The 27,970-nt window shown below is 40.4% G+C and overlaps 1 protein-coding gene across 2 annotated transcripts; it reads left to right on the forward strand.

Annotated features, from left to right (window-relative positions):
- Positions 1–351: 351 nt before the first annotated feature.
- On the forward strand, positions 352–27,965 carry LOC135769094 (caspase recruitment domain-containing protein 10). Of its 2 annotated transcripts, XM_065278450.2 has the most exons (25): positions 352–367; positions 5,453–5,468; positions 7,754–7,972; positions 8,388–8,525; positions 8,873–9,059; positions 10,326–10,464; positions 10,604–10,774; positions 11,517–11,636; positions 13,128–13,253; positions 13,342–13,509; positions 14,888–14,983; positions 15,103–15,130; positions 15,227–15,264; positions 15,369–15,457; positions 15,673–15,719; positions 15,812–15,923; positions 16,091–16,247; positions 16,340–16,463; positions 16,598–16,838; positions 25,042–25,108; positions 25,227–25,329; positions 25,411–25,569; positions 26,628–26,734; positions 26,811–26,926; positions 27,085–27,965. In XM_065278450.2, the coding sequence occupies exons 2-25, from the start codon at positions 5,462–5,464 to the stop codon at positions 27,287–27,289; spliced, it is 2,964 nt and encodes a 987-aa protein (XP_065134522.1). In that variant the 5' UTR covers positions 352–367; positions 5,453–5,461; the 3' UTR covers positions 27,290–27,965. The 2 variants fall into 2 exon arrangements, with proteins under 2 accessions (XP_065134522.1, XP_065134521.1); XM_065278449.1 differs by lacking the exon at positions 352–367 and having other exon boundaries at positions 5,314–5,468.
- The last annotated feature ends 5 nt before the right edge of the window (positions 27,966–27,970 follow it).

Consider the following 27,970-nt stretch of genomic DNA (forward strand, 5'->3'; position numbering starts at 1 on the left):
TGTTAGATTTGAGTTCAGCAGTCCTGTTTAACTCTGAATGAATGTCACAGCAGCAGTGAAATCTTTCTCTCTAATAAAAGACTGAAGTCATATAAAGCAGACATTCTTCTGCAGGACAATGCAGTGATTGTATGTTTGTTTCTGTCAAACAGAAGTGTTTGAAGGAGATGATGACTGCTGGACGATCCTGATGGCCTCTGGCACATTCCACTGCTGTGTGATTAACTGTGTCGTACCACCAGCACAGAGACGCCATTCAACAAAGACAGACAGACAGATGGAAAACTTGACCAATGTCACTGTCTGAGAAGAGTCAAGTCTCTTTCACTTTAAAACATCAAAGTGCTGTGGAAATCCACACCTAAATGTAAGTCACGATACACAAAACACACAACAGAATAACACAACTAAATAATTCACAACTTGAAACGCAGCAAAGCACACCACAGGATGTTTAAAGCTGCAGTCTGTAACTCTGGTCTCTCTATCGCCATCTCTGTTTAAAACTTAACTTTGCAGTTATTTGTGGAGTAATGTTCGCCCTGCTACTCTGCGCTGATAAATCTGATGTCTATGATCACCGTATCAGAAATGATCTGTCATTATACATAAACATGACAGAAGTACATCCTAGTACATCCAAAAACTACAGATCTAAACCCATATTAGATAACTAGTTTTACCCATCCACATGGCGGATGTGCCGCCAAGCCTATGGGGGGACGACTGAAGTGTGTAAGAGTGTTTCAGTTAACGAAATGTAAAAGGTACAAACCTCAAAGTAAACGATGATGTGACTTATCGGGCCCTATCTTGCACCCAGCGCAATTGAGTTTGTCAGTGACGCATGTATCATTCGTATTTTGCACCGGCGCACAGCGGGTTTTTCTCTCCACAGACGCACGTCGGCAAACTAGGAAATGAACTTGCGCTCCCTGGGCGGTTCAGCGCAAAAAAAGAGGCGTGTTCCGGCGCAAACCATCCCTGATGCTATTTTGCAGTTTCAAAAAACAATTGCGCCACTGACCAGAAAAAAAAAGTTTAAAGTCAGTGGCGCGTTGTTCATTATGCTATTTTAAGGGCGCATGCTTGACCATAATGTATAGCGTGCACCAGTGGCGAACCGTGGGTACTTCAGCTGGGCCTTCAAAATATGCAATGAAGTGCAAATGCCTCTACATCCATAACTATTCGTATTTCGTTAAATCATACAATGAACGTGTAAAAATTCTGAGCACGCAAAGTTAAATTACAGAATGGGCATTGTCTGCCTTTAAATGCAGTTTTAAAGTTTAAAATTACTTTAATCTAACTGATAAACACAAATACAGACTCTGCTGCTCTGTAATGACAGGGGCTCTGTAAATTTGCATTTAACAAGCTTAAATTATGTTCTTTAATTTATTTTTTAATTTTTTGGAAATATATATTTAGCTGTAGGATACCTTGTTAGTCTTTTCATAAGGGGAAATATACCATCCAGCGTTCTCAGTGCACCTCCTTGTGGCTTATAACTGTTGTTATAAGATATCCAGGGCTCGCAAAATCGCTAACCCGAGCCCCGAGGTCCCGGGGCTATAGCGAATTCATGTCGAAAAATGTATCTCCGCCCTGCCCATCGGGTATATGGTGGAAAAAAATATTTGTATGTTTTCGCATTCTCTCAGATTTAGTTAGGAAATTATATTGTATGTAATTCGGCGTCGTCTGTCAGTCATTACTATCCTCACGTAACAAGTGAAACTGTCAGGAAGTAAAAGTATAATTAAACCCATTATTTTTCTCGTGTTCGCGTCATTCTCCTCTGCACGCGCTTCTCCCGGCAGTGCTCTTCACGAGTACGCGCTTAAGTAATTTCGTTTTTACCTCACCCCTATCAAGCTAGCCACAACGTCAATCACGTTTTCCGCCATTTACCTCAACCACTCTCACCGCAGAGTTTCGGGCCATTAGACTGTATTAATATTAACGGTCTATGATCTTCGTTTTTGGTGTTTTACAGCAGCTCGCATCCAGTTTGTTGCATGCTTAGGACTTCATGAAGGCTTACAATGCTTTGTTTTTTACCCGCCCACTTGAAATCAAAACGTGATTGGTCAATTTGCCCGTCACTCTCCACACCAAAACACATAGCTTGGCCTTCCCTGGGATTCATGAAGTCCTAACCAATGAATGAGCCAGATAACCGGGCCTTAATAGAGACAGACGATTCTGATTGGATTAGATGTTTTCATGACATGAACCTGACAGTAAGCTTAACGTTAGAACATAGATGAGAGAAAATATATTACATGTATTGTATTAAATTGAATTAAATAGAAATTTAAAAATGTAAAAACATATTTTTATTGAATACTATATTATTTATTATTTATTTATAAAAAATCTTTTTATAAATTTTTTAAGGCCTTCTCTGAAGGCGTAGAAGGCCCTGAAGGTTCCCCACTGGCGTGCACAACGCGCATACACTTTGCTTATCTAATCTACACAGATGCAACAGTTATTTTTGCAAATCATAAATTGTTACACTTAAAAATATTAATACATGAGATAAGGGGAATCATAGTGGTGAGCATTGTGGTGATAGTTTTTATTTATTGTGTGGCTGCGTTAAAAAATTCTCATGCAAATAACGATTAAAATATTTTCATAAGTTTGTTGTGTGGCTGTATTACGTTTATTTTATGTAAATAATAATTAAAATGTTTTCATAAGAAACCTTAATGTATGTGACCTTGATTTGTAAGTGTACTTTGGGGTTGGATCTTGCTTGCGTTTCTTGGGTTCGATTTCAAAGCCCCCAAACCCTTTCAGCGGTGAGGGTGGACGCAGCGATGTCCTCTGCTGGCGTCAGGTCATGTGTAGAGGCAGATCCACCTCCCGTTACACAGCGTGCCCGATTTATGCTGGCAAGCTTGGGATTCCCCCGTCTCCTGACATCATTGTAGCGCTTGGCGCAACGTCCTGGGGATGGCAGCTGATGAGACTGTGGCTATTTCCTCTCACGCCTGTTTCACCTACGCTGATTTGGGCGGGTTTCTCCTATCCCCATACAAAACAACTTCTCTGTCTTTGACTGCTCTTACAAGAACGTGGGTCTCCTCGGCTGTGAACCGCTCCTGGCGTGCGCCTGGTAAATCCGTCATAATAATAGCAACCCCCCATGGAACTTGCGCCCTTGCGTTTAAAAGGAATGTTGGATAGCGTTCTGATTGGTTTATTTGACGTTACGCCCAAACCACACCTATGAATAATGAACCTACTTCAGACCAACCCCTTATTGATTTGCGCAAGGTGCAAAAGTTATTTCTCACGCCGGGAAAATAGCAACAGCGCCCAAGATCCGCCCACAAACTCACTTGCACGTTGCGCTTCGCACTTGCGTTTCAGATCGTTAAAATAGGGCCCATCGTCTCTAACGTAAATCTCTTTCTTGGACTAAAACAAACACACGGTTAGAGGATACAGTTTACTTCCTGGGATTGGTGATGTAGTAAAGACCGACATTATCATTATTCCTCCAACTTTGGACTCATTCTGTCAGTTAACTCCTGTTAGCGTTGCATTGTGAGCGAATCATTCAAACATGGTAACGAGCATCACATTTCCGGCTGATGTCAGAGGGATTCAGGCCAATCACGACGTACAGCTGGCCAATCAGGGACACAGAGCTTTTCAAATCGATGAGTTTCAGGAAGAGAGGGGAATCTGGAGCTACAAAATTGTACGGTATGTTGAAAATAAAGTTTTTTTAAACCGTAAACCACGCAAACACATTGTATTAAACCAAATACACAAAATAACTTTGTTTTTAACAATGAAATACCTCTTCATTGTGTACAGATGTGAAATCAACACGCAAATACGAATGATGTTCGTATTTTTTGGGGGGGAAACCGACCCGACGGCTCAAATTATAAATCATAATTATGTCGGAGCCGATGGTGTAGTGGACAGTGCTCTGACATGGTGCAAATGCACTTCCGGCGACCCGAGTTTGAATCCCAGCTCGAGGTCCTTTGCCGATCCCATACCCCTTTCTACACCCTGTACTTTCATGTCGTCTCTCAATGACTTCCTGTCTATCAATAAAATTTTCCAGATTGCCACTTTAAGACTGTTTTCCATTGGTCAGATTTATAGCTGTGTCTCAGTCAGATCTCTTATTCAGTAGTCAGGGTAGTGATCAGGTAGGCCATCTCAACTGCAAAATCCTTTTAGTGAAACTTTAGTTCCCTAAAAATTCCTATAATACACTGCAAACACCTGGGAGCGTACCGGCTCTCTATGTTCCCTAATCAGAAATCCCATGACCTTTTTTGAAGCTCTCGAATGAGCCAACTTAATAAACATCATGAATTATTAGGGCTGATGTTTTACGTCAGTGGAAAATAAGTTATTAGTGTGATGTGTCTTTAACCAGTGCCTGTGTACACCATTAACTGATTCACAATCAAAGGAGCTGATTAAGACAGATTGTGTGCAGCGTCCTCTAGTGTTAAAACACATACAATGACTGTGAGTCTGAATGTTAAAGGTGCCGTTCTTTCTGTGTTTTTGAAGCTTTGATTGTGTTAACAGTGCGCAATATAACATGTGTTCATGTTTCACGTGTAAAAAACACGGTATTTTTCACACAATTGACTTATCTAACCGCTGTTTTCACTGTCCTCAAAACAGGCTGGTATCTTCCATGTTCTATGAAGTCCCTCCGTCAGAAATACATAACGAGTTCTGATTGTGTAGTTTGTTTAGTGTTTTGTGATTCGATATCAGCTTAACTTAGCAGAGCCGTTTGAGCCAAAGCTGGTGACTGACGTATTCCTGTGGGTGGAGTTTAGTCAAAAACTCATATTGACGTCATTAAAGCAGAAAGTAGAGGACTGTAGTCCAAACCAGCTGTTCACTGTAGGCTTTGAAAGGGAAATTGAAAGGGAAATTCTGGTAAAGAACTTTGAGCTTTATCATTTAAAGGTATTATTTATGCTATTATAGCAAATTACACACTAACTAAAGTTTGAATGGTATCAGGAAGAACGGGACCTTTAAGACAAGTCACAGCACTTCAAAAACCTGCCAGGAATGTGAGTAATCATACCGGATGTTTGTTAAATATTAACATCAGCCCACATGACACAAAACAATGAGTTTCTCTCACTTTAATTATGACTCAAGATACAGAAACTAATTCATGCATTACACTATAGTTTATGAAGCTAAGATAAGACTACCTGTGTGTGTAATACTACTCTGTGTTTTTGACATTGAGTTAAGGGTAAGTAAGAGAGTAAGAGAGAGCGAGTAAGAGAGAGAAGCGTGAGAGAGAGAGAGAGAGAGAGAGGGGTAGGTAGGTATGGCAGTGAACAGAAGTGGTTTATTGTAGGTGTGTAAAGATCAAACTCAAGTTTTTTTCCAGTGTCTGATGACTCTTGTTTTCTCTTCTGTTGATCAGGATCGAATCATGAGTGGTAAGACATTTCATTTATTCACTTCTGATACACATTTCACCTTCTTCAATACTTAATCTGATGAAGGATTTGATTTGTATTTTGAGTTTTAATGAAGTGTACCCTTGTATTGGTGTTAATGTTAGTGTTGTGTGTGTTGATGTTTGTTACAGTATACATTCTTCCTCTTTAAACATGCTTCCTCTAGTAAACATTATCAGGAAACATAACATAACATACATTTTCCATTATTTTATTATTTACAAAATGTGTGTACTCCATACTAGACTATGTTCATAATATAATTTGAAATGGAGTATATCGTATTACATTATTTAATAAGAAATACATTTGAATAACTCCAAGTAACATCAGATACTCCTCTTTAAGCTATATTTAAAAACTGCTATGCATTTTTGATGCCACAAAATTTAAACATGTATGTATGGTTCCTGGTATTGATCACTTTGTGAAAATTTTGATGTCCCCATTAATTCTGCTGAAATAGCAGAATGGTTGGGTTAGGGTTTGAGTTTGGGGAAGGGAATAGAATATAAAGTTTGTACAGTATAAAAACCATTACGTCTATAGAGATTCCCTACAAAACATGGATGGCAGAATGTGTGTTTTGATATGCGTGTGTGTTGATGTGAGTGTAGTGTGTATGATGAGGAATTCCTTTAGCGTGATCCATTCATTGAGATTCCAGCATGTGTTTGGACCTGCCTGCACACAGCACAAATACTGTAGATCCACAGAGACCCCTTATATAACTGATACACACACATGCTCTGCTTAGGTTTTTTACTTAATTGTTTTAGGATCTCATTAACATCTCAGATTGTACTTAGATTCTCGTGGGTACCAAAGTTAGAAATTGTAATCACTCAAATTTCTCATCAAATTTTTCAGTTCTACTAAAAATCAGATATATTCTTTTCACATATATTTTATATTTTAGACGTGTACTGTTAGTCAACATCGTCCTCCATCTCTTTTCTCTGAGAGGCGATCAGATCTAATCGAGCTGTTTAAACTCTCTCTGGTGGTTTGTTCTGCATGGTACTGTCTGCATTCTTAAGCAGTGAGATAGCAGCTGTCTCTTTTTCTGCTGATATTTCACCAGTAGATTTTTTGACCCTCATTCAGTGAAATGTTTACATCTGTGTTAATAGCAGATTTATAATGCAACACACACACACTGCAGCAGATAAAGTAAGAGATTCATACAGGCCAACACAGCGGACATGGAAAAACAGACACAAAGAGCACAGGCAGACACATATAACATAGACACAGGCAGATGCAGAGCGCAGGCAGACACAGAGAGTGCAGAAAGAAGCAGAGGGCACAGGCAGACAGAGAGTGCGGGCAGACACACAGAGCACAGGCACTCACAGAGGACACAGGCAGATGCAGAGAGCGCAGACAGACGTAGAGAGTGCAGGCAGAAGCAGAGGACACAGGCAGACAGAGAGCGCAGGCAGACACAGAGAGCACAGGCACTCACAGAGGACACAGGCAGATGCAGAGAGCGCAGACAGAAGTAGAGAGCGCAGGCAGAGCAGAGGACACAGGCAGACAGAGAGCGCAGGCAGACACAGAGAGCGCAGGCAGACACAGAGAGCGCAGGCAGACAGAGAGCGCAGGCAGACACAGAGAGCGCAGGCAGACAGAGAGCGCAGGCAGACACAGAGAGCGCAGGCAGACACAGAGAGCGCAGGCAGACACAGAGAGCGCAGGCAGACACAGAGAGCGCAGGCAGACAGAGCGTGCGGGCAGACACAGAGCACAGGCACTCACAGAGGACACAGGCAGATGCAGAGAGCGCAGACAGAAGTAGAGAGCGCAGACAGAAGCAGAGGACACAGGCAGACAGAGAGCGCAGGCAGACACAGAGAGCGCAGGCAGACACAGAGAGCGCAGGCAGACACAGAGAGCGCAGGCAGACACAGAGAGCGCAGGCAGACACAGAGAGCGCAGGCAGACACAGAGAGCGCAGGCAGACAGAGAGCGCAGGCAGACACAGAGAGCGCAGGCAGACACAGAGAGTGCGGGCAGACACAGAGAGCGCAGGCAGACACAGAGAGCGCAGGCAGACACAGAGAGCGCAGGCAGACACAGAGAGCGCAGGCAGACACAGAGAGCGCAGGCAGACACAGAGAGCGCAGGCAGACACAGAGAGTGCAGGCAGACACAGAGAGCGCGGGCAGACACAGGCTGACAGAGAGGACATAGGCAGTCAAGGAGGATGCAGACAGAGTTATTTCTTTTGACATATGAATCTGTTCTATGTGTCTGCACAGGTGAATGGCCATTGGGAGATGGGAGTCCAGCAGCGTCGGAGGAGGACGAGAAACATGAGGAGCTGTGGGAGCGAGTGGAAGGAGTCAGACACAAACTCACTTGCATTTTAAACCCAGCGAAACTGACGCCGTACCTGCGGCAATGTAAAGTTATAGATGAGCAGGATGAAGATGAGGTGCTGAATTCCAGTCAGTTTCCAATGAGAATCAGCAAAGCTGGTGAGAACACCATACAATTCACACGCTGCTCGAGCACTCACAAGAATACTAAAATATCTATAAATATGTAAATGTGTTTTAGAGAAATATGTTTTCAATTGAACTGACATGAGATACATTTATTCATTAAGAATATTAATAATTAATAAAAATGAAAAGAATTGAGGATCAGGAGAAACATCTTCTATAGCTCAAGGGGTTGTGGGTGATATTAGCGAAAAGGCATACAAAGATGATTTTTAAACCCGCTGCACATACAATACCTGTTCCTAAAATGTATGGTTTTGGGCCCTGCTAATTCTACCTTGATGGTGAACTAAAATGTAGATAATAAAAAATGTGTGATGTGATTGGTCAGCTAGCATATCCTAATAACTATAAAGTGATTTGATTGGTTGATGTATGTTTGATACAGGTCGTTTATTGGACATCCTGAGGGGTCGTGGTCAGCGTGGTTTACAGGCCTTCATGGAGTCACTGGAGTTTTACCATCCTGAGCAATACACACAACTGACAGGAGAAAAAGCTACACAACGCTGCTCCATCATGTTAGGTAGGTGTGTGTGTGTGTGTGTGTGTGTGTGTGTGTGTGTGTGTGTGTGTGTGTGTGTGTGTGTGTGTGTGTGTGTGTGTGTGTGTGTGTGTGTGTGTGTGTGTGTGTGTGTGTGTGTGCGCGTAAGGATAGGTGTGAGTGTGTACAGGTTTGGTTATAACTTATTTGAAGGTCAAATCATATTTGTCTTTAAATCTAATGGCATGCCATATTTCTGTTACGCTTAGTGGAATAGTAAAAAAGTCATTAACCGGATATAAAATGTGTATTCTGTTGATGAAGAGGGTTCAGAGGGTTTGACTCAGATTGTTGTTTTGTGTCTCTGTTTGTGTGTCTGTATGTTGTAGATGAAGAGGGTCCAGAAGGTTTAACTCAGTTTCTGCTGGTTGAGGTTCGTAAGTTGCGTGAGCAGTTGCGCGGCAGTCGTTTGTGTGAACGGCGTTTGTCCCAGCGCTGCCGTATGGCCGAGGAGGAGCGCAGTCGAGCCGAACGGAAAGCACAAGAGCTACGACAGGACAGAATACAACAGGAGAGGTGATCACAAACACACACAAACATGCAACAAAGACAGACATGGACATACCCAAACACAGTTTTAGGGGATATTATCATTAGCTCATTAGTCTTCAACCCACAAGCGGGTCCACTAAATAATGTTTAATCCCAAGCATTATTTTTTTTTTAATGTAAAACATGAACAACATTTTAGAATCAATGTACCTTTTAAGTGCGCGTATGTTTATTAAAGGTGCAATTTTAGCCTGCAGAAAAAAATATCTGAAGACTCACGGTACATTCACACAGGGCGTAATCGTTAACGCTTGATGGAAGGCTTGTCTGGAGCGTGACCAACAGCCAATCACAGTGGCTGCAACACATTCTCTGGTGTCCCATAAACATAATTGACTGGCTTTGCCTGGGTTATTTGCATAAGGCGATCTGATTGGCTGTTGCACGTGTTGCTGCTTGAAAAGTTAAGAAATGTTAAACTTCTGCCGCGAGCAACGGCACTGACGCGGCGCCAACGGATCCACAATTCAGTTCGGCAACGCATGACGACACACATTAAAAGTAAATGGGAAGCGTTAACGCCTACGCCCCCTGTGTAAGCGTGCACACAAAGACGTTTACGCCGGCGGCCTGCATATGTTTTCAATTGTTTCCAATGGAAACAATCTGGGTGTTGTCCGCGCTGAACGCCGACTATGAGTGAATCGCTCAGGTCGTCAATGTCACTTCTCACTCGGCCGTCCAATCATATTGGAGGAAGGGCTGGACAAATATCAACAACCATCCGGCGCATTGTTCAACGACTGATAAACAAAACTATAGAATATAGTTTATAGAATATAGAAATATAATAGAAACCAATCACAGTAAAATGAAAATGTATTACACTGCAAATACCTTAAAATAATTAAAAAAAAACTACTTTAACAATAAAAATAATACACATAAAATGATGGATGTACAACAAAAGCAAACATAATAGTGTTAATTTACTGTCTTCACATAGTATGGCTATGTGACAGTATGGTTTTTTTCTATTTATAAAACACATAGTTCCAGTCCTTGATTCTGATTGGTCAATAGTTCTGCTGATTTACATTGTGCCTAATATGATAAAGCAGCTTCTTGTCCCTTACTGCTTACTTTAATATCTCTGTTTTACACATTTACTATCAAAGGTCCCTGCTCCATGCCTCTCTCATCTAAGAGGTCCCTACCCCAAAAAACGTCAAAGACCCCTGATTTGGTGTAAAAGACATTCAATTAATGAAAATATGTGTGTTGTGTCAGGTTAAGGCAGGATTGGGAGTCTGGTAGTCGTGAGTTGGGTTTACTGAAGGAGAGACTTTTGGATCAGACTGTGAAATATTCACGAGTGTTAGAGGAGCAACGAAAATCTGCGGCACATGAGAGAGAACTGCTTACTGAGGTACACAAACACACGCACACACACACACACACACACACACATAAACACACACACAAACACAATCACACACACAGAAACACGCACACAGGGTGTTTATTTTAATCTCATACTGGGCGTGGCCATGTGATGTCATTTTCAGGTGGAACAGCTCAGAAAGAGATTGCAGGAAGCAGAGAAAACAGGAGATGGCGTCTCTGCCCCCTCGCTGACCCATCAGGTGAGCCGTGAGGTGTGTGACCACACCCCCAAAGGCCAGGAGGACACACCCCTACCTTCTGTGACGAACAGAAAATGTATCACAGGAAGTCAGGTCAGAATCACATTTTTACAAGATGTAATAAAAGTCTCATGTGTGCTCAGAATGAGTTTGTGTAGTTTCAGCTCAAATACCCCACAGATGACCGTTCATGTTTTTGGTAAATTAACCAAGGTTGCGATCTCCATATACAGAATATCTGTGACCACGCCCGCTTAATAGAAGAGACAGTCAGCGCTTACTGTTAAAACAGATCTGATTTCTGTAGATACAGTTTGAGATGACTTCAGCAACAACAACAATACAATGAGCTAACAAACACATTTACAAAAGTGATGTGCAAATATTCACATAATACAAAGTGCAACACTTATCTTTGATATGGAGTTGGATCACAAACAGCTGGCATAGACCCATCTTTCAGAATAAACTATTGAATTGTGTTGACCTTTTGCAAAGCAATCCAGAGTAAAATCAATTGCTGCTACACACACACAATACGGCAGAGTCTGGCAGCAATTGTAGGTGGGGCTTAAGCAATGTGATGTCACATTGCTAAGAAGATGAGTTTAAAGTTTTACCGAGGTTTAAAAAAAGGAGTGTGATCATTTTGTTATTATAGGGCGGATGTGTGTAAAAGTGACTTTTGCATAATGTGTCCCTTTCAGATAGCTGTGTGATGAGTGTTTCCTCTGATTTACTGTGTGTGTCTGTCTGTTTTTGTGTGTGTGTGTGTGTGTGTGTGCGTGCGTGCGTGCGTGCGTGTGTGCGCGTGTGTGTGTGCGTGTGTTTTTAGGCTCTGTTGGATATTCTCCAGCAGGATCGGAGAGAAGCCGCTGAGCAGAGACAGGAGTTGTGCAGTACTATTGCTTGTCTGCAGGGGGAGCTGGAGAGCTCAGAGGCTCAGAGAGAAAAGGTGTGTGTGTGCGTGCGTGTGTGTACGTCTGTTGTACTTGTGTAGTAAAAAAATCACAGAAAATAAACATTACACAGGTTCACAAAATCAATCACAGTAGATATTCAAAGTATTTTAACAATTTCCCTGCCAGCGTTTTTAAAAAGTTTCCAGCCAGCGCCTGCATTTTTATGATTTTCACAAAAGTGTAATGCCTTCCAAAAAATGTTCTTCTTTAAATATGAAGAGTTTTATTGCAAAACGAGATAACTCGTTTTTGGTTGTGAATTTCAATTAATATCAATTCAGCTGCAGTTGGTTTGTTTTGATTTAAACCTTCATAACTTCATAACGGAGTTATCTCATTTTGCAACGAAACTCTTCATATATAAACACACAAATATATCAAATGAAAGAACAGACCCTCTGCTTTCAATCAACAAAAAGTTTCAACCTACACTGTAAAAAAAATCTGTAGAAATTGCAGCTGGGTTGCCGGTAATTTACCGTAGATTTAAATTTATGTTATTTACTGGCAATATTTTGTTCAAAGTTAAATGAACATTAAACGTTTACAAGTCTTTGTCTTTACAGAGTAAAAATAAAAAAACAGCATCAAGCAAAACATCTGGGAAACAAAATCTGAAGCAAAAAACAGAAAAAGGTTGATGATGATTTCTGGTTCCCAGAATGCTTTGCATGAGGCTGTTATTGTATAGTTTTATTCTGTAAAGATAAAGACTTGTTAATATTTAAAATTTATTTAACTTTGAACAAACTCTTGCCAGTAAATAACATAAATGTAAATCTACGGTAAATTACCGGCAACCCAGCTGCAATAACATTGTAATTTCTACGGATTTTTTTTACAGTGTACACATTCATTCCCCTCTTTTCATAACATCTAAAATGTGGGTAGGTTTCTTCAGAAATACCAAATTTTGAGCAAAAAGTTGAGATAATTTCATTTTTGTAAATGACTTTAGTTAGAGATCAGATTCAGAGCAATGATGAAAACATACACAGACTTTTTACTGTTTTTGGATCAGTGGATGCTTTAGTGTTTTATAAGTTGGGTAAGAGCGACACCTAGTGCATAATAGAGGAAATATGGATTGATGTAAAAACTCATCATTGACAGGAAAGCTTTTTCTCTTAATTAACAAGTTAACTCATCAATGGCAGGCAAAGAGTTAAATATCCCTGAACATTGAGTGATTTCTGTGTGTACAGGTGTGATTATATACCTGTCAGGTCATGAATATAGTGAGACCTGTTAAACAGCTCAAATTCACAGACTCATCAATCAGTCAAATCATGCTTTACTTCACATTCTTTACAGTCATTTTTAAAGGTTTTACTGCTCTATAATCATTAAAACACCTCACGCATCTCTCACAGTCAATCCATTACACTAAACACTGATAGAAACACACAATAAAATACAACACATTTAAACAATTAAACATATATAATGATATTCTGTTACATAAGTTGCATGTTTGTGTGTAGCTGTCGTCTCAGTGTGAACAGTTGCAGTTGCGGGTCAGGACTTTACAGCTGGACTGGGAGACGGAGCAGAGACGAGGTGTTTCATACTTCAATCAGATCATGGAGCTGGAGAGAGAGAGAGATCAGGTAACACACAAACATACACTCATTCTTCTCAACTGTGTTGTGTGGCATCCATTTTAAGTGTGTGTGCGTTTGTGTGTTTGTTTGTCAGGCTTTGCGCAGTCGTGACAGCCTGCAGCTGGAGTTTACTGACTGTCTCTTGGATAAAAATCGTCTGCGCAAACGTATTGCAGAGCTGCAGAGCAATTTGGAGCAGCTGCAGAGAGAGACGGAGAGAAATCAAGAGAAGAGAGATCAGAGCGCCACCTGTCTGAACTGTGTATGTATGCAGCAGCAGCGACACATAAGCCCTGTTTACACCTGCTCTTAAGATGCGTTTCAGTCCATCTGATCACAAGTTGACGAGAGAGACACATTTACACCTGCTGTTTAAATCTGTCTCTTATCCACTGGGGTGATCTGTGTCGTTTAAACGCAAGCGGGATAAATAGAGTGTTTAAATTGCATGAACTAATATTATGTCAGAGTCCGCTGCTTGTGTTGTTAGCAGTGTTGGGGGTAACGCATTAAAATTAACATGCATTACGTAATAATATTACTTTTCTGAAGTAACGAGTACACATTACTTCATAAATGTACACATTAATATTTGAGTTACTTTTTTAAAAAAGTAATGCAAGTTACTTTTTTAGTTTAATTAATTCAATAAAAAAATGATGTACTGAATTAAACTAAACATAGTTACATTATGCACTCCATGCGTAAACGCCTGTGTGGAAACAGTTTGAGTCAGAAACTGAGATGACAGGCCAAACCTTGACATTTTTGCAATGGAAATATGCAATTTCTGAATGCAGAACTTTTCAGTCATAAAAACACCTGCAAGGCCTAAAAGAGATCAAGAATGCAAAAAGAATGCAAAGTAACTAAAAAGTAACATAAGCATTACTTTCCACGAAAAGTAACTAAGTAACACAATTAGTTACTTTTTTTGTGAGTAACTTAATATTTTAATGCATTACTTTTAAAATGAACTTTTCCTAACACTGGTTGCTAGTAAACATGCTGCACATACTGAAATAAATGACTTTCTTACTTAGTATTTTTGTCTTGTCTTCAGCAAAAATGTCTAAAAATTCTTAAATCAAGATGTTTTCTTGGGTCATTTTGTTTATCAAGAAAATACAAGTCTAGTTTTTAGACAAAAAATATAAACTTTAAGGAAATCTGTGCTTAAAACGAGCAAAAAAATCGGCCAATGGAATAAGAAAATTTTTCTTAAAATAAGTTCATATTTTCTTAACTACTTAATTCAAGAAAATGTTTCTTATTCCATTGGCAGATATTATTATTATTATTTTTGCCTGTTTTAAGCACAAATTTGCTTAAATTGTATATATTTTTTTTAACTATACACTTATTTTCTTAGGTCATTTTACACATTAAGAAAATACATCTTAATTTAAGAGTTTTTAGATATTTTTAGTAAGAAAGTCATTTTTTGCAGTGCAGTGTTTTATACGTGTAGTAAGAGCTTTCTCTGATATTTCAGCGCAATTGATGAAATAAACTCACACAACTTTCACATGCTCACATGTGTGCAGTGTAAAATATTGTGTGTTCACATGTGTGCAGTGTAAAATATTGTGTGTTCACATGTGTGCAGTGTAAAATATTGTGTGTTCACATGTGTGCAGTCTCATCTGTCATTGTTCAGTGAGGATCAGTGTTTTGGGCCCTGTTGTTCTGGAGATTTGAGCCCCAATCTACACACACGCGGAGATCAGAGGAAGGTCAGAATTCCCAACACACACAGATAGACACACAAACACACACACACACACACATACACACAATCTTCGGTGTTGGGTTTTTGTATTGGGCCTCTAAGTTTTTTATTGTGCTTTCACAGTCGTCCTCTGGAGGTCAAATCAGTGAAGGTAAGTTAACAGAGCGTGTGTGCGTGCGTGCGTTTGTGCATTTGTGTGATTCTGTAATTGTTGTTGTGATGAATAGTGTTGTGTATTTTATCACAGACTCTTATTCAAATTTAGAGGACAATCTGCTGACACCAGTGAGTCTCACACACTTTAAACTCAAATATAATCATTATTAAAGTCATTTATTATAGTAAGAACTGAGTGTTGTGTTGTGTTGATGTTGTGTTGTTTTGTGTAGGAGTGTAACACAGAGAAAGACATTAACAGACTCTCTACATTTCCATTTCCTCCCTGCATGAACTCTATCCACCGCAGAGAAAACATTGAGTACGACACAAACACACGACACAGATATAGAAATATATAACATTGAGAACATATTGACATTATAATAAAATTCATTTAATAACAGTAGTAATACTTGAACGCAATCTTGTGTTTTTTATATTTGTATTTCATGTGTTATATTGGTAATATAGTGACACTATCACAATCTCTTGTTTTACTGACCGATGTCTCTGACGATGTCTTACTGTTTGCAGGTTTGATTTAAACTCTTGGAGGAGTGATGAGAATGAGCCAAACACAGGTGTCTATCTCTCAGTCTGTCTGTCTGTTTAACTGTCTGTCTCCTGATATGATTGTTTTATAATTGTTCATTTGTGTGTTTGTGTGTTATAGAGGATTCAGAGTTGTGGAGTTCATGGAGTTCCCTGCCGTCTCAACTCTTTCCTCCTGACCTGATCACTGTGCCTCCTCCCCTTCCCACCAAACCATCATCATCCTCACTGGGGTAACGTGTGTCCTATTGAAACATATTTTAATTGCAATGTTTGTGTTTGATTTACTGTCAAAACTTTATGTGGACCAGAAACCCCTTATTAAAACACATTCATCATTACATTTATATTTATGCATTTATTACATTGATTTCTAGCTGTACATTCATTTCTGTCTCAGGTTATCTCCTTTGGTGTCCTCTTCACCTAAAAGCATCAGTCTGGCTAATGACATCACTATTGTGGGCGGTAACAGGACGGGTATATTTGTACAGAGCGTGAAATCAGACTCATGTGCAGCGCTGTGTGGTCTGAGAGAAGGCAGTGAGTTACTGGAGGTGAGAGAGAGAGACAGAGTTTAATAATATTTCAATGAGAACCACATCGAGACACTTTAACATGTGTGCGTCTGTGTGTGTTTGTGTATCAGCTGGATCAGGTGTTTTGTGGAGGAGGTCGTGTTCTTCTAAATCAGTGTACCGGTGAAGTGGCTCATTTCTCTCTGCAGTGGTGGACAGAACCAGACTCACTGAAACACACACACAATCAACAGAGTGAGTTAACACACACACACACACACACACACGCACACACACAGTATTATAAAAGTCTTGATGTTATTTGAATAATGATTTTATTGTCAGTCCTGCACTGATATCAGTTTTCTGTCTGTCTGTCTGTCTGTCAGAATACAGTGATTTAACAGCTGAACTCTTGTCTCCTGACTTCACTGGTGCTGACTCTTTCTATGTGCGTGTGAACCTTGACCTCTCGTCCCATGGTGACCCCCCGTGTCTCAGGGTTCACTGTGATGATGTGTTGCATGTCACTGACACACGTTACAACGGCAAATATCAGTGGCGCTGCGTCCGCTTGGACAAACAAACAGCCAAACCACTACAGGCCGGAGCAGTGCCTAACTACAACAGGTACGACACACACACACACACTAACACAGACACACGTTGGCATATGTGACCCATCACGGAAATCAGTGACACAAGTCGGCAGCACAACTTTCGAGATAATGAGAAAGAACTTTTTTTTATTATTGTGATTTAAAAAAAAAAATTGTGATTTTCATTTTTTTGCAGAATCTAGCGTGTAGCGGTGAGCCTCATTGGCTGTTTCTCAATATGCGTTCTTCAGCGATCTTGCGTCCTTAGGTTCTTGCTCTACGTCATCATGAACCGTCGAAGTTCAATTTCAATTCTCAAGAACACAAGTACAGAGGACGCATGAAAATACCCGGATGTGTTCTTGATATCGAGGATGCATCTGAGTGCAGACTTGCGCGCTGAAATCTGGGGAGGTCACGTGACCAACAGAAAGATTGCACACATCTCAATTCTCACAAGTGCGTTCTGTGTTCTCGCGACCTTCTGAGTTCGTTCAGTGTGGCTCCTTAATAGGGATAGTTCACCCAAAACTGAAAATAATGTCATTAATGACTCACCCTTACGTCGTTCTAAACTCGGAAGACATCCGTTCATCTTCGGAACACAGTTTAAGATGTTTTAACGTTAGATTTAGTCCGAGAGCTTTCTGTCCTCTTCATTGAAAATCTATGTGCGGTTTCTGTGATGTTATGAGTACAATATGTTAAGAACTCCATTACCCAGCATGCCACAGCAGTTGTGAGCATGGGCAGAAGCCTCGGGTAAGGGAGGGTTTTTTTGTGCTTATGGAGTTGTGAAGTAAAGATGTAAAAGAAGCTATCGCGCCTTGTCTGATTATTATAAGTTATATAAAACAACACATGGTGTCAGAAGTGGCCGTGAGCAACAACGGAAGGAAGATTTGCCCTGGGAGAGCCACGAAAAGAGAAGAAAAAAAATTCCGATTGCGTAAGTGTAACGGGCTAATAAAGCAACATGCTAAAAAAGTTTGCTATGGCGTGTGATGGCTACAAGTGGCAGTGGAAGTGAAACTGGAAGTGAAACTGTGACGATGGACAGAGCGAACAAATAGAAGAGGATTCTGTGCCCGAATCGGAGGACAACCAGCAACAGGAGAGTGCTGGGGAAGTCCCGCGGAGCAGGAGGTGAGGATGAAAAACTGAAAGCTCACATCCTTTTGCATGTTATGGGAGAAGATGCTTTAGACATATATAATAGGTTTCAGCTGGATGAAGCTAATCTGACTTTAGCAGAGCTAATGGCAAAGTTTGAAGAGTATTTTGTGCCTAGTCAGAACGTGACATTTGAGAGGTACAAATTTTTCACCCATGACCAAAAGCAAGGAGTACCTTTTGATCAGTACTTAGCAAAGCTTCACACACTAAGCAAAACATGTGAATTTGCCACCCTGAGAGATTCACTAGTGAGAGACAGGATCGTTTGTGGCACAGTGGACAATGCACTCAGAGAAAGACTGCTTAGAGAGACTGGGCTGACATTAGATAAGTGTGTCAGTATGTGTAGAGCAGCAACAGTGCATGCAGTAAATAAAGAACAAAGAAAAAAGAAAACATTTACCAAACAAAAAGATCGGAAGGAGAAATCTACAGAGTTTAAGTGTGGTAAATGTGGAGGCAGCCACAAGCCAAAATCATGTCCTGCATTTGGAAAATCCTGTAACAACTGTGGAAAAAGCAACCATTATGCAAGATGTTGCAAATCAGCTTTTAAACAGAGAGTTCACGCAATTGATGAGGAAGAGGATGATGATGAGGAGTTCATTGTGGATGTGTTGCAGGCTCACACAAAGGAAAAAGAGGAATGGATTGTGCCAGTCGAAGTGAATGAGACGATAATACCATTCAAGTTAGATACAGGTGCCCACGTAAACCTGTTATCATTTGAAGATTACAAAACATTGAAGGTGAAAAGCAAAATACATCCTAAAAAAACAAAGGTGACAGGATACACTGGAGAACGCGTTCCTGTTAAAGGCGGATGCATGGCAACCTTCAAACACAGAGGCCAACAGATAAGAGCACTGCTACTGATCGTGGATACGATTGCACAACCAATCCTGGGACTAAAGACCTGTACAAAGCTCAATCTGGTCAAAAGAGTGTTTGTAGTGACATCATCAGATACTGCAAATGATCATGATTCACTCATGGAAGAGTATAAAGACTGTTTCGAAGGACTTGGATGTCTTCCTGGAGAACACAAAATATGTGTGGAAAAAAGTGTCTCTCCTATTGTGCATCCTTGTAGGAAAATTCCTTTTGCATTGCGTGAAAAACTGAAAGAGGAACTAGCGCGTATGGAAAAATTAAAGGTCATCCAGAAAATAGATGAGCCAACTGAATGGGTCAGCTCGCTGGTTATCCTGCAAAAGAAAAACGGTGCTCTGAGAACGTGCTTGGACCCAAGGGACTTAAACAAGGCAATCAAAAGAGAACACTTTAAGTTACAGACCAGAGAAGAAATCATGGCACAGTTCGCAGGAGCTAAATGGTTCAGCAAATTAGACACTTCGTCAGGTTTCTGGCAGCTGAGGCTGGACGAGGAGAGTTCCAAGCTGTGCACGTTTAACACACCTGAGGGCAGGTACAGGTTTCTTCGTCTGCCGTACGGTATCTTATCAGCACCTGAAGTCTACCATAAGACTATTTATATGATCTTCGAGCACATACCAGGAGTAGAAACAATGATGGATGACATCATAGTCTGGGGGTCGAATCGAGAAGTACACGACGAAAGACTGAGAAAAGTGCTAGATAAGACAAGGGAAGTGAATCTGAAGCTTAACAAAGACAAATGTGAGTTTGGAGTGAAAACACTTACCTTTGTGGGAGATGTTGTCAGTGAAGAGGGAGTGAAGCCCGACCCGAGAAAAACGTCAGCAATCAACAACATGGAAAGACCAAACAACAAAGATGAGGTCAGACGTTTTCTAGGAATGGTCACCTATCTTGCCAAGTTTGTCCCACAGCTCTCAGCGCTGTCAGCACCTTTAAGGAGTCTTCTGGAACAAAAGAATGAATGGATCTGGTCCCATGAGCAGGAACAAAGTTTTGTGAAACTGAAAGAGACCCTGACACAGGAGCCAGTGCTCAAGTTTTACGACCCAGAGAAGAGAACAAGGATCTCAGCAGATGCGTCGCAGTACGGCCTTGGAGCGGTGCTACTGCAGCAACACGACGAGCAGTGGCTACCTGTCGCCTATGCATCCAGGGCCTTGACAAGCGCTGAGTCCAGATACGCTCAAATTGAGAAGGAGCTGTTAGCGAGCATGTATGCATGTGAACGCTTTCACCAATACGTCTATGGTCAAGCTTTTGAAGTAGAAACTGACCACAAACCTCTGGTGTCCATCATGTCCAAACCTCTGAATGACTGTCCCGTACGGATACAGCGCATGCTAATTAGGCTGCAAAAATATGATGTGCACATCATATACACTCAAGGAAAATACATGTACACCGCCGACACCTTGTCTAGGGCAGTGGATAAGGAGGAAACGTGCGGACAGTGAAAAAACTGTAGAAATACAGGCATATGTGGACATGATTGTGACGTCTCTGCCAGTAACAGCTGACAGAACAGAACAAATACGGAGAGAGACAAATGCAGACGAAACGATGAAAGAACTCAAGCGCACAGTACAGACAGGGTGGCCCAAAAACAAAAAGGATTGCCCCACGAAAATACAAGACTACTGGAACTGTAAACAAATGCTTCAAAAGATACACGAAGGCCACCTCGGAGAAGTCAAGTGTAAACGACGGGTAAGAGAAGTAATGTACTGGCCTAGAATCAACCAAGATATCAGCCAGACAACAGCGTCATGTGAACTTTGTCGCATCCACAGGCCAAAACAACAAGCTGAGCCGTTTATGACTCATCCGGTGCCCCACAGACCTTACTATAAGGTTGGAACTGACCTACTTGACTGTGATGGAAAGAGTTACATAGTGGTCACCGACTACTTTTCAAACTACCCAGAAGTTGGAGTGCTGCAGTCAACATCAAGCAAGGCAGTCATCAGCTACCTCAAGACCATCTTCGCCAGACATGGCGTCCCATGTGAACTGTTTTCGGACAATGGGCCCCAGTTTTCCAGCTTGCTGCCTTTGCCAAAGAATGGGGGTTTCAACACCTGATGTCGAGTCCAACTTATCCAAAGTCCAATGGCTTGGTGGAAAGCTCTGTGAAAACAGTAAAAACGATGATGAAAAAAGCACAGGATAGAGACGACTTTCAGAAAAGTTTATTGATCTATAGGAGTGCACCTCTACAGAACGGACTATCACCAGCTCAAATGCTGATGGGTAGACGCATTCGTTCAAACCTACCAGTAAATGAGGACTTGCTTACGCCCAAAAGTGCATACAAAGTCAGAAAAGTAAAGGAGGAGCAAAAAGCAAAACAAAGAAAGCTGTATAATCAAACAACAAAACACCTGCCAATGTTGAAGCCTGGTGACATGGTGCGTCTCAGGGACATTTCTACAGGCACCTGTAGACAAAAGGGACAGGTGGAGGAGGAAGTTGCTCCACGCTCCTACAGGATCCAGATGGAGAATGGACTGTCTCTAAGGAGGAACCGCACGGATCTTCAACTACAGCCAACTGTAAAGGACACTACAGCTCAGGAGATTGTCCAGCAGGACACGGGTGAATCGACAGAGCTACCTGACAGTTGCCTGACAGCAGTGTCGGCATCACCACCTGTTGCGACACCTTCCAAACTGTCAAAGTCGCCAGCTGCTGAAAGACAGGCTAGACCTAAGAGACATGTTCAGCCACCTCAGAGGTTGATTGAGTGTTGCTAATAACTCTCTCGTTTGTTTTGCAGAACAAAGGATCAATATGGACCCTTATGTTAATATATATATATATATATATATATATATATATATATATATATATAAAAAAAAAAGGTTTCAATTGTAATAGTTGTTTACAAGTAAAGTTTCATACAGTTAAAAAATTAAAAATTTAAGTTTATATGTCTATAAATGACTAAGAGCACTTTAAGATGGTTTGTTTTATAGGGTACCTTTCATTTCTTTATAGGGGGAAAGATGTGATGTTATGAGTACAATATGTTAAGAACTCCATTACCCAGCATGCCACAGCAGTTGTGAGCATGGGCAGAAGCCTCGGGTAAGGGAGGGGTTTGTTGTGCTTATGGAGTTGTGAAGTAAAGATGTAAAAGAAGCTATCGCGCCTTGTCTGATTATTATAAGTTATATAAAACAACACAGTTTCCATGTCCAGAGAGGTAATAAAAACATCATCAAAGTAGTCCATGTGATATCAGTGGGTCAGCTTGAATGTGTTGAAGCATCGAAAATACATTTTGATTCAAAAATAGCAAGAATTACAACTTTATTCAGCATTGTCTTCTCTTCCGGCTCGAGCGTTAAGTCACGTGACTGTAGTGACGCGGCTGGCCTGTTATCCTCAAACATGTTTGCTAAGTTTTATTTTTTCAAACTAAAAGCGTGCATCTCCCCAGACTGTAAACGAAGCTCAGGTGCACAAAACAAAAATTAAAAGCTGGGGTGCAACAGATAACAGTCAGCAGCGTCAGAGATGTATAAAGTACTAGCGACCCAGACTTGAGTAAAAGTACAAGTGCTCTATCAAAAAAGTGACTTGAGTAGAAGTTGAAGTGCTCTTTAAGCACAGCACTTAAGTGGAAGTACTAAAGTATTAAACATGCTCTGTACTTAAGTATTGCAAGTAGTTTGTTTTAAAATATACTACTCAAGTACTGAAAGTAAAAGTACAAGTATTGTGTAATGTAGTTATTAAAGAAAACAGTCAAAAGTTTGAATATAATATTGTTTATATTATTTCAAATGTTTAAGCTAAAGGACACTCACAATTCCTTTGGCTGTAGCAGGAGTACAAGGACATGAATGTTCAGATAATTCAGATTAATTTAACTGATATGGCGATAGAGAATTCAGAATTAATGAAATATTTGTCGATAAAATGGTAATAGGTAAAGGTACAAGGTGTTTCATTGAATTTAGGTTTCCTTCTTTCGCGCACACTCGCCCTTTCTTGCGCATTCTCTCTCTCTCTGTCTTTCTCGCGCACTTTGGTTCTCTCTTCGCTTCACATTTGTCCACAACCCCGGCTCATATTTGTGAGTGAGAGGGAGGGAGGGGTCGCACTTCACTATCTCCAATTGGTTCAGACCACCATGTGACCATGATTCGTAACATTTGAGAGTAACGAGTAACTATGCAGCACATAAAAAATGTATTGGAGTAAAAGTATTAAACTCAAAGAAAAAATGTACTGAAGTAAAAGTGGAAGTAGGAGAAAAAATAATACTTCAGTAGAGTACAGATACTGTCTTTTAGTACTTAAGTACAGTAGTGAAGTAGTTCTACTTCGTTACTATACATCTCTGAGCAGCGTCGTACATCTGCCGCGTCACTGCAGTCATGTGACTTCAGTGCCCCGTGCACACGATTATAAAAACAACAGCAAATTTTATTTTTCTTACAAAAAAAATATTATTAAAAGTTCTTTATTTTCTACATTTTTCGGAAACTTTCTTTTTACATTAAAACAAATCACTTTTTTCAATCTTTTTTTATCAATATTTTCCATGAAGTCATTGGCTGATGGAGGAACAAGCGAGCGATTGGTTACATCCCTAAAGGACGTCATGTTTTCGACGGCACTGTTTAGATTATCTATTATACTACCTCCCTATTTTAAATGCAAACTTTGAAGGCGGGTTCATGTGTTTAACGGAACGTTAATTACCGGAGTATAATCTCATATGCAGTGTTACTATGAAAATAGTCCTCAGATTGTATATTATATTCTATTACCAGACGTTTATGTGAAATCTGATGTAAACAATAGACTATATATCTATATTTCACGGATTATACGCATTTGTGGACAAAAATTATCATTGGATGATGCACACATCTGAAACAGACTGGATTCGACTTGTGATCAACACAAAGGTAAAAAGTCCTAAATGAGATGTAAATGAGCCCTATTGTCACTTCCAGCTGGAGAGAAGTGTAGCTTTCAGTCTCTATTTTTCTCCGCTTTGAGGTTTTTTGAGTTCCTACATTCAAATGGCCACAACTTCTCCAAATCTTATCAGATTTCCATGTGTTACACATCGTTGGAAAGCTTAAAGACAACACTTTCAGAATCTGTGAATAACTCAAAATGCTCCAGATTCAACTTGTGTCTCTACTTTCCGTGATCGGTCACATATGTGGTATGGGGACAGTTACATAGATGCAATGCATTTTTTACTGTACAAACTGTATATTCTCTTTCCCTAACCTACCCCAGTCATTAACCCCAAACAACACAAAAACCTGTATGATTATTAAGACACTTCTTGTGTCCCTGTAAACCATGTTTACAGCATAGTAAACATGTCATTATACACTATTCATGTCCGGTAAACCACATATACCAACCCAGCCAAACCACAATTTTTTATGAATGTGACATGGTTTTAAACAAATGAATAAATCATCAATTGACACTAAATACTTGCTGTAACTCATCAGAGGTTTGTTCTGCCTTTAAAGTCCCCATGACGATTATTCAATATTTATAGTGTAATATTGCAATATTCATTATAAACATTTATCCTTGTGCATCTTTTATTATGTGCCCACAAAAAACTTAATCTTTGATTATCAAAATGTACTTCTGTTAACTCCGCCCCCTCCAGCTGTCAGTCTGCTGCGTGTTCCATTTCTGAATAATGCTGCGTACACACCAAACGCGAAGCATGTATTTACATTCTGTTCCTCGCTCAATATTACTGGATTGAATGTTGGGTTCAGGTGAATTATTTCAACTTGCACAGAAGACGCGCTTGATTGAGGCAAATAGCATGTGTTCGCGGCAATTGCACCACCTGATTTGCATCATTCCCATTGTCTCGCTCAGATATGCATCTATTTGTGTCTTTGCATTGTACTCGCGCAAATCATTAAATTCACGTTTGCTGTGTACGTCTACGTTTCTATATCCAATCAATTAAAAGTGGGAAACACAAGCCACGCCCTCGTGTGATATTACATTGTTCTGGGTAATACGTCACAATACAGAGGTCAATCGCAACTTCTTCTTTACAGGGACTTTAAACGCTGACTTATATGAGAAGCAACTGCACACATAAAGATCACACAAATCATCTCTGAATGTAAATATTTTAATTCACTCAGGGCTCAACAGCTTCTGTTAGTGAGACTCCGCACAATGGCACTGGAACAGAATCAATACAGGATAAAAGTGAGTCTCTCTCTCTCTCTCTCTCTCTCTCTCTCTCTCTCTCTCTCTCTCTCTCTCTCTCTCTCTCTCTCTCTCACTAATACACACTGAGTTGTTTTGTGTGTTTATTTGTGTTCAGTTTACTAAGAAAAATCCTGATCGTGTTCGGCTGATCAAAGCGGTTGCATCAAACTATCGTGCGATTGGCTCGTCCCCTCCGGTGCTGTACACACTTAGTACCCGTAAGACAACCAATCAGACAGATTGTAAGCCTCAGGTGCCAATAGTACATTTGTGTTATATGTGTGTTGTGTGTGTCTCAGGTCATGAAGAGCAGTTGATTCCCTACAGTCTGGTTCAGTTAACTCATGTGTCCAGTAAGCGTCCAGTGATTTTCTCTCCTTGTATTTTGTCCCGTGGGATCATCGAGAGACTCCTACAGCCTGCTGAATCCGGTCTGGACTTTAACACCTGCCAGCCAGGTGTGACCCCCATAAGCCCCGCCCTCTGCTTTTATAGCACTTTATTCTGTTTTTTCACAATTAATTTATACAGTGTTAGAATGTTAATGTTGATAGCAAATAACAGTTTGATTAAAGAGGTGTTTAGAAGTGTATGCTGCTGATGTTTTACTATAGTAAATCCCCCATAATTCCCTTCAGACAAGACACGCCTACTTTTCAAATAAGTCCTGCCTTAGGGGGCGTGCACACCAAAGCGTTTAAACCATAGATATGTATAAACGCTAGATGTGTTACAGCGGAGTCTCTAACGTCATCACCTGGCGGCCATCTTACCACAGGCAACTTGCTAACTTGTAGCATTGTGTTTTAATGATGCGGGTACTTTTAAATGACCATAACTTGCTCAATTTTCTACCAATTTTCAAACAGTTTGGTTTCTTACAAACGTTATTAACGTGGCTATAATTCTGAATGCTTTAACATGTTTCATGATTTTTTTTGTACAAGTATGCAGTGTTATAGGTACATCTTTGACGTTTATAACAAACCAAATCGTTTGAAAATCGGTAGAAAATTAAGCAAGTTATGGTCATTTAAAAGTACATGCTCCATTAAAACTCAATGCTACGAATGAGTGAGCTGCCTGTGGTAAGATGGCCGCCAAATGCTGACGTTCCACTCAATTGGCCAGCAGCGTGGGCAAGACATCTAGCCTTTATATATATCTATGGTTTAAATGCCGACTGTGAGCGCTTGCAAGCATTTTTTCAGCTAAGCGCTTTGGTTTGCTATGACACTTCTGCTTTGTTTATCAGTCATTGAACGACAATGATATTTATCCCACCCCTCCTCCACTGTGATTGGACGGCTGAGTGAGAAGTGACATTGACGAGCTTAGCGTTTGTCCAAAATGTAATATTTTTCAACTATCAGTTGCTGGTGTTTTTGAAAACATAATCCGGCTGCCAGCATAAACGCTTTGGTGTGCACGCCCCCTTACTTTTTAAATAAGCCACATTATGAAGGTTATTGAAAATTCAGTTGACTTCATGAAGGAATTGACATATTTTGTGCAGAGCCACTGGAGGAGTGCATGTGTGAGGATCAAAGTGTTTTCCTGTTAGACTCCTCAGATCAACCCATGGGAATCAAACTACAGAGTATTCAGGAGATCATTAACCAGGTAAACACACGCAAACAAGCACACTGTCATAATGAGAGTCAGATTTGTGTTAAACCTCATGTGTGTGTTTGTTCAGGAGAAACACTGTCTGCTTCCTCTGGGTTTGAGCAGTGTAGAGAATCTACTGAAGCAAGGCGTCTATCCCATCATCATCTACATCAAACCTAAAGACAAGAAGGGCAGAAAATTCAGGTGTGCATGAGCTGATCTATAATATCTGAAGTTCTCAATCTGTCTCAGCTGGATATTCATTCAGCCACAGATGTACAGGATTGGCTCTGGAAGACTCATTTTAAACACATTTGAACATTTAAACCCCAATAAACCCACCTTCTCTGTCTGTCTGTTAGGAAGCTGTTATCAGGATGTAGGGAGGAGGAGGTGATGGAGGTCTGTCAGATGGAGGAGCTGCAGTTAGAGACTCTTCCTCTGATGTTCAGTACCGTTGAGCCGAACACATGGACCAGCACAGATGATCTTCTGACCGTCATCCGCAGTACCATAATTAACCAGCAGAGAGCAGTGGTGTGGCTGGAGCAGGACAGGATCCAGTAGATGAGGACGAGGAGATCTTCTGGATCATCATAAAATCCTAAAAGTCTACGTACGCACAAAAGCCAAAAATGGCATACACCAAAAAATATTAAGACTTATAAAACAAAGTAATGTTCCCTTTATAAATCACAGATCACCTGCAAGTGTGCGTACATGAATCATCCTCAGATCTCACCCTGCAAGCCCATTTTCCCATAAGGTTTGTTTTTATAGATCACAACCCTTGTGTGGGAACTGGTGTACGCACGTTTCCAGCCCTGTTTTGTGTGTGCGCAGGCTTTATAAATGAGACCCCAAATTTTTTGAGTTTATCTTTTATCTTGGATTATTGTAAGGAGTGTTAATAAGCATATTAGTTATATACTGATAATATACCTCATAAAATGTATAATGTGAACTCTGTTTGTTTGTTTTATATGACTTTATTTTATCTCAAGCTAGTGAATTATTTTCTAGAGCTCTGTGTGGTTGTAATCTTTAATCACTGATGTATTTCAGTGCATTATTCTGCTAGTGTCACGTGCGTGTCCATCTGTTACATCTACACAACACACATCAACCAATGCCAGCAAACAATACTGTACAACATCAGAACTACTGTAACCCACTGTGATTGTGAGAACAAATGTGATTCTTTTTTAATTGAAATAGTTTTTCAATAAACAGTTTAAAATCAGACAC

Source organism: Paramisgurnus dabryanus, chromosome 3, assembly GCF_030506205.2.
Source record: "Paramisgurnus dabryanus chromosome 3, PD_genome_1.1, whole genome shotgun sequence".
Taxonomy (NCBI): Eukaryota; Metazoa; Chordata; class Actinopteri; order Cypriniformes; family Cobitidae; genus Paramisgurnus; species Paramisgurnus dabryanus.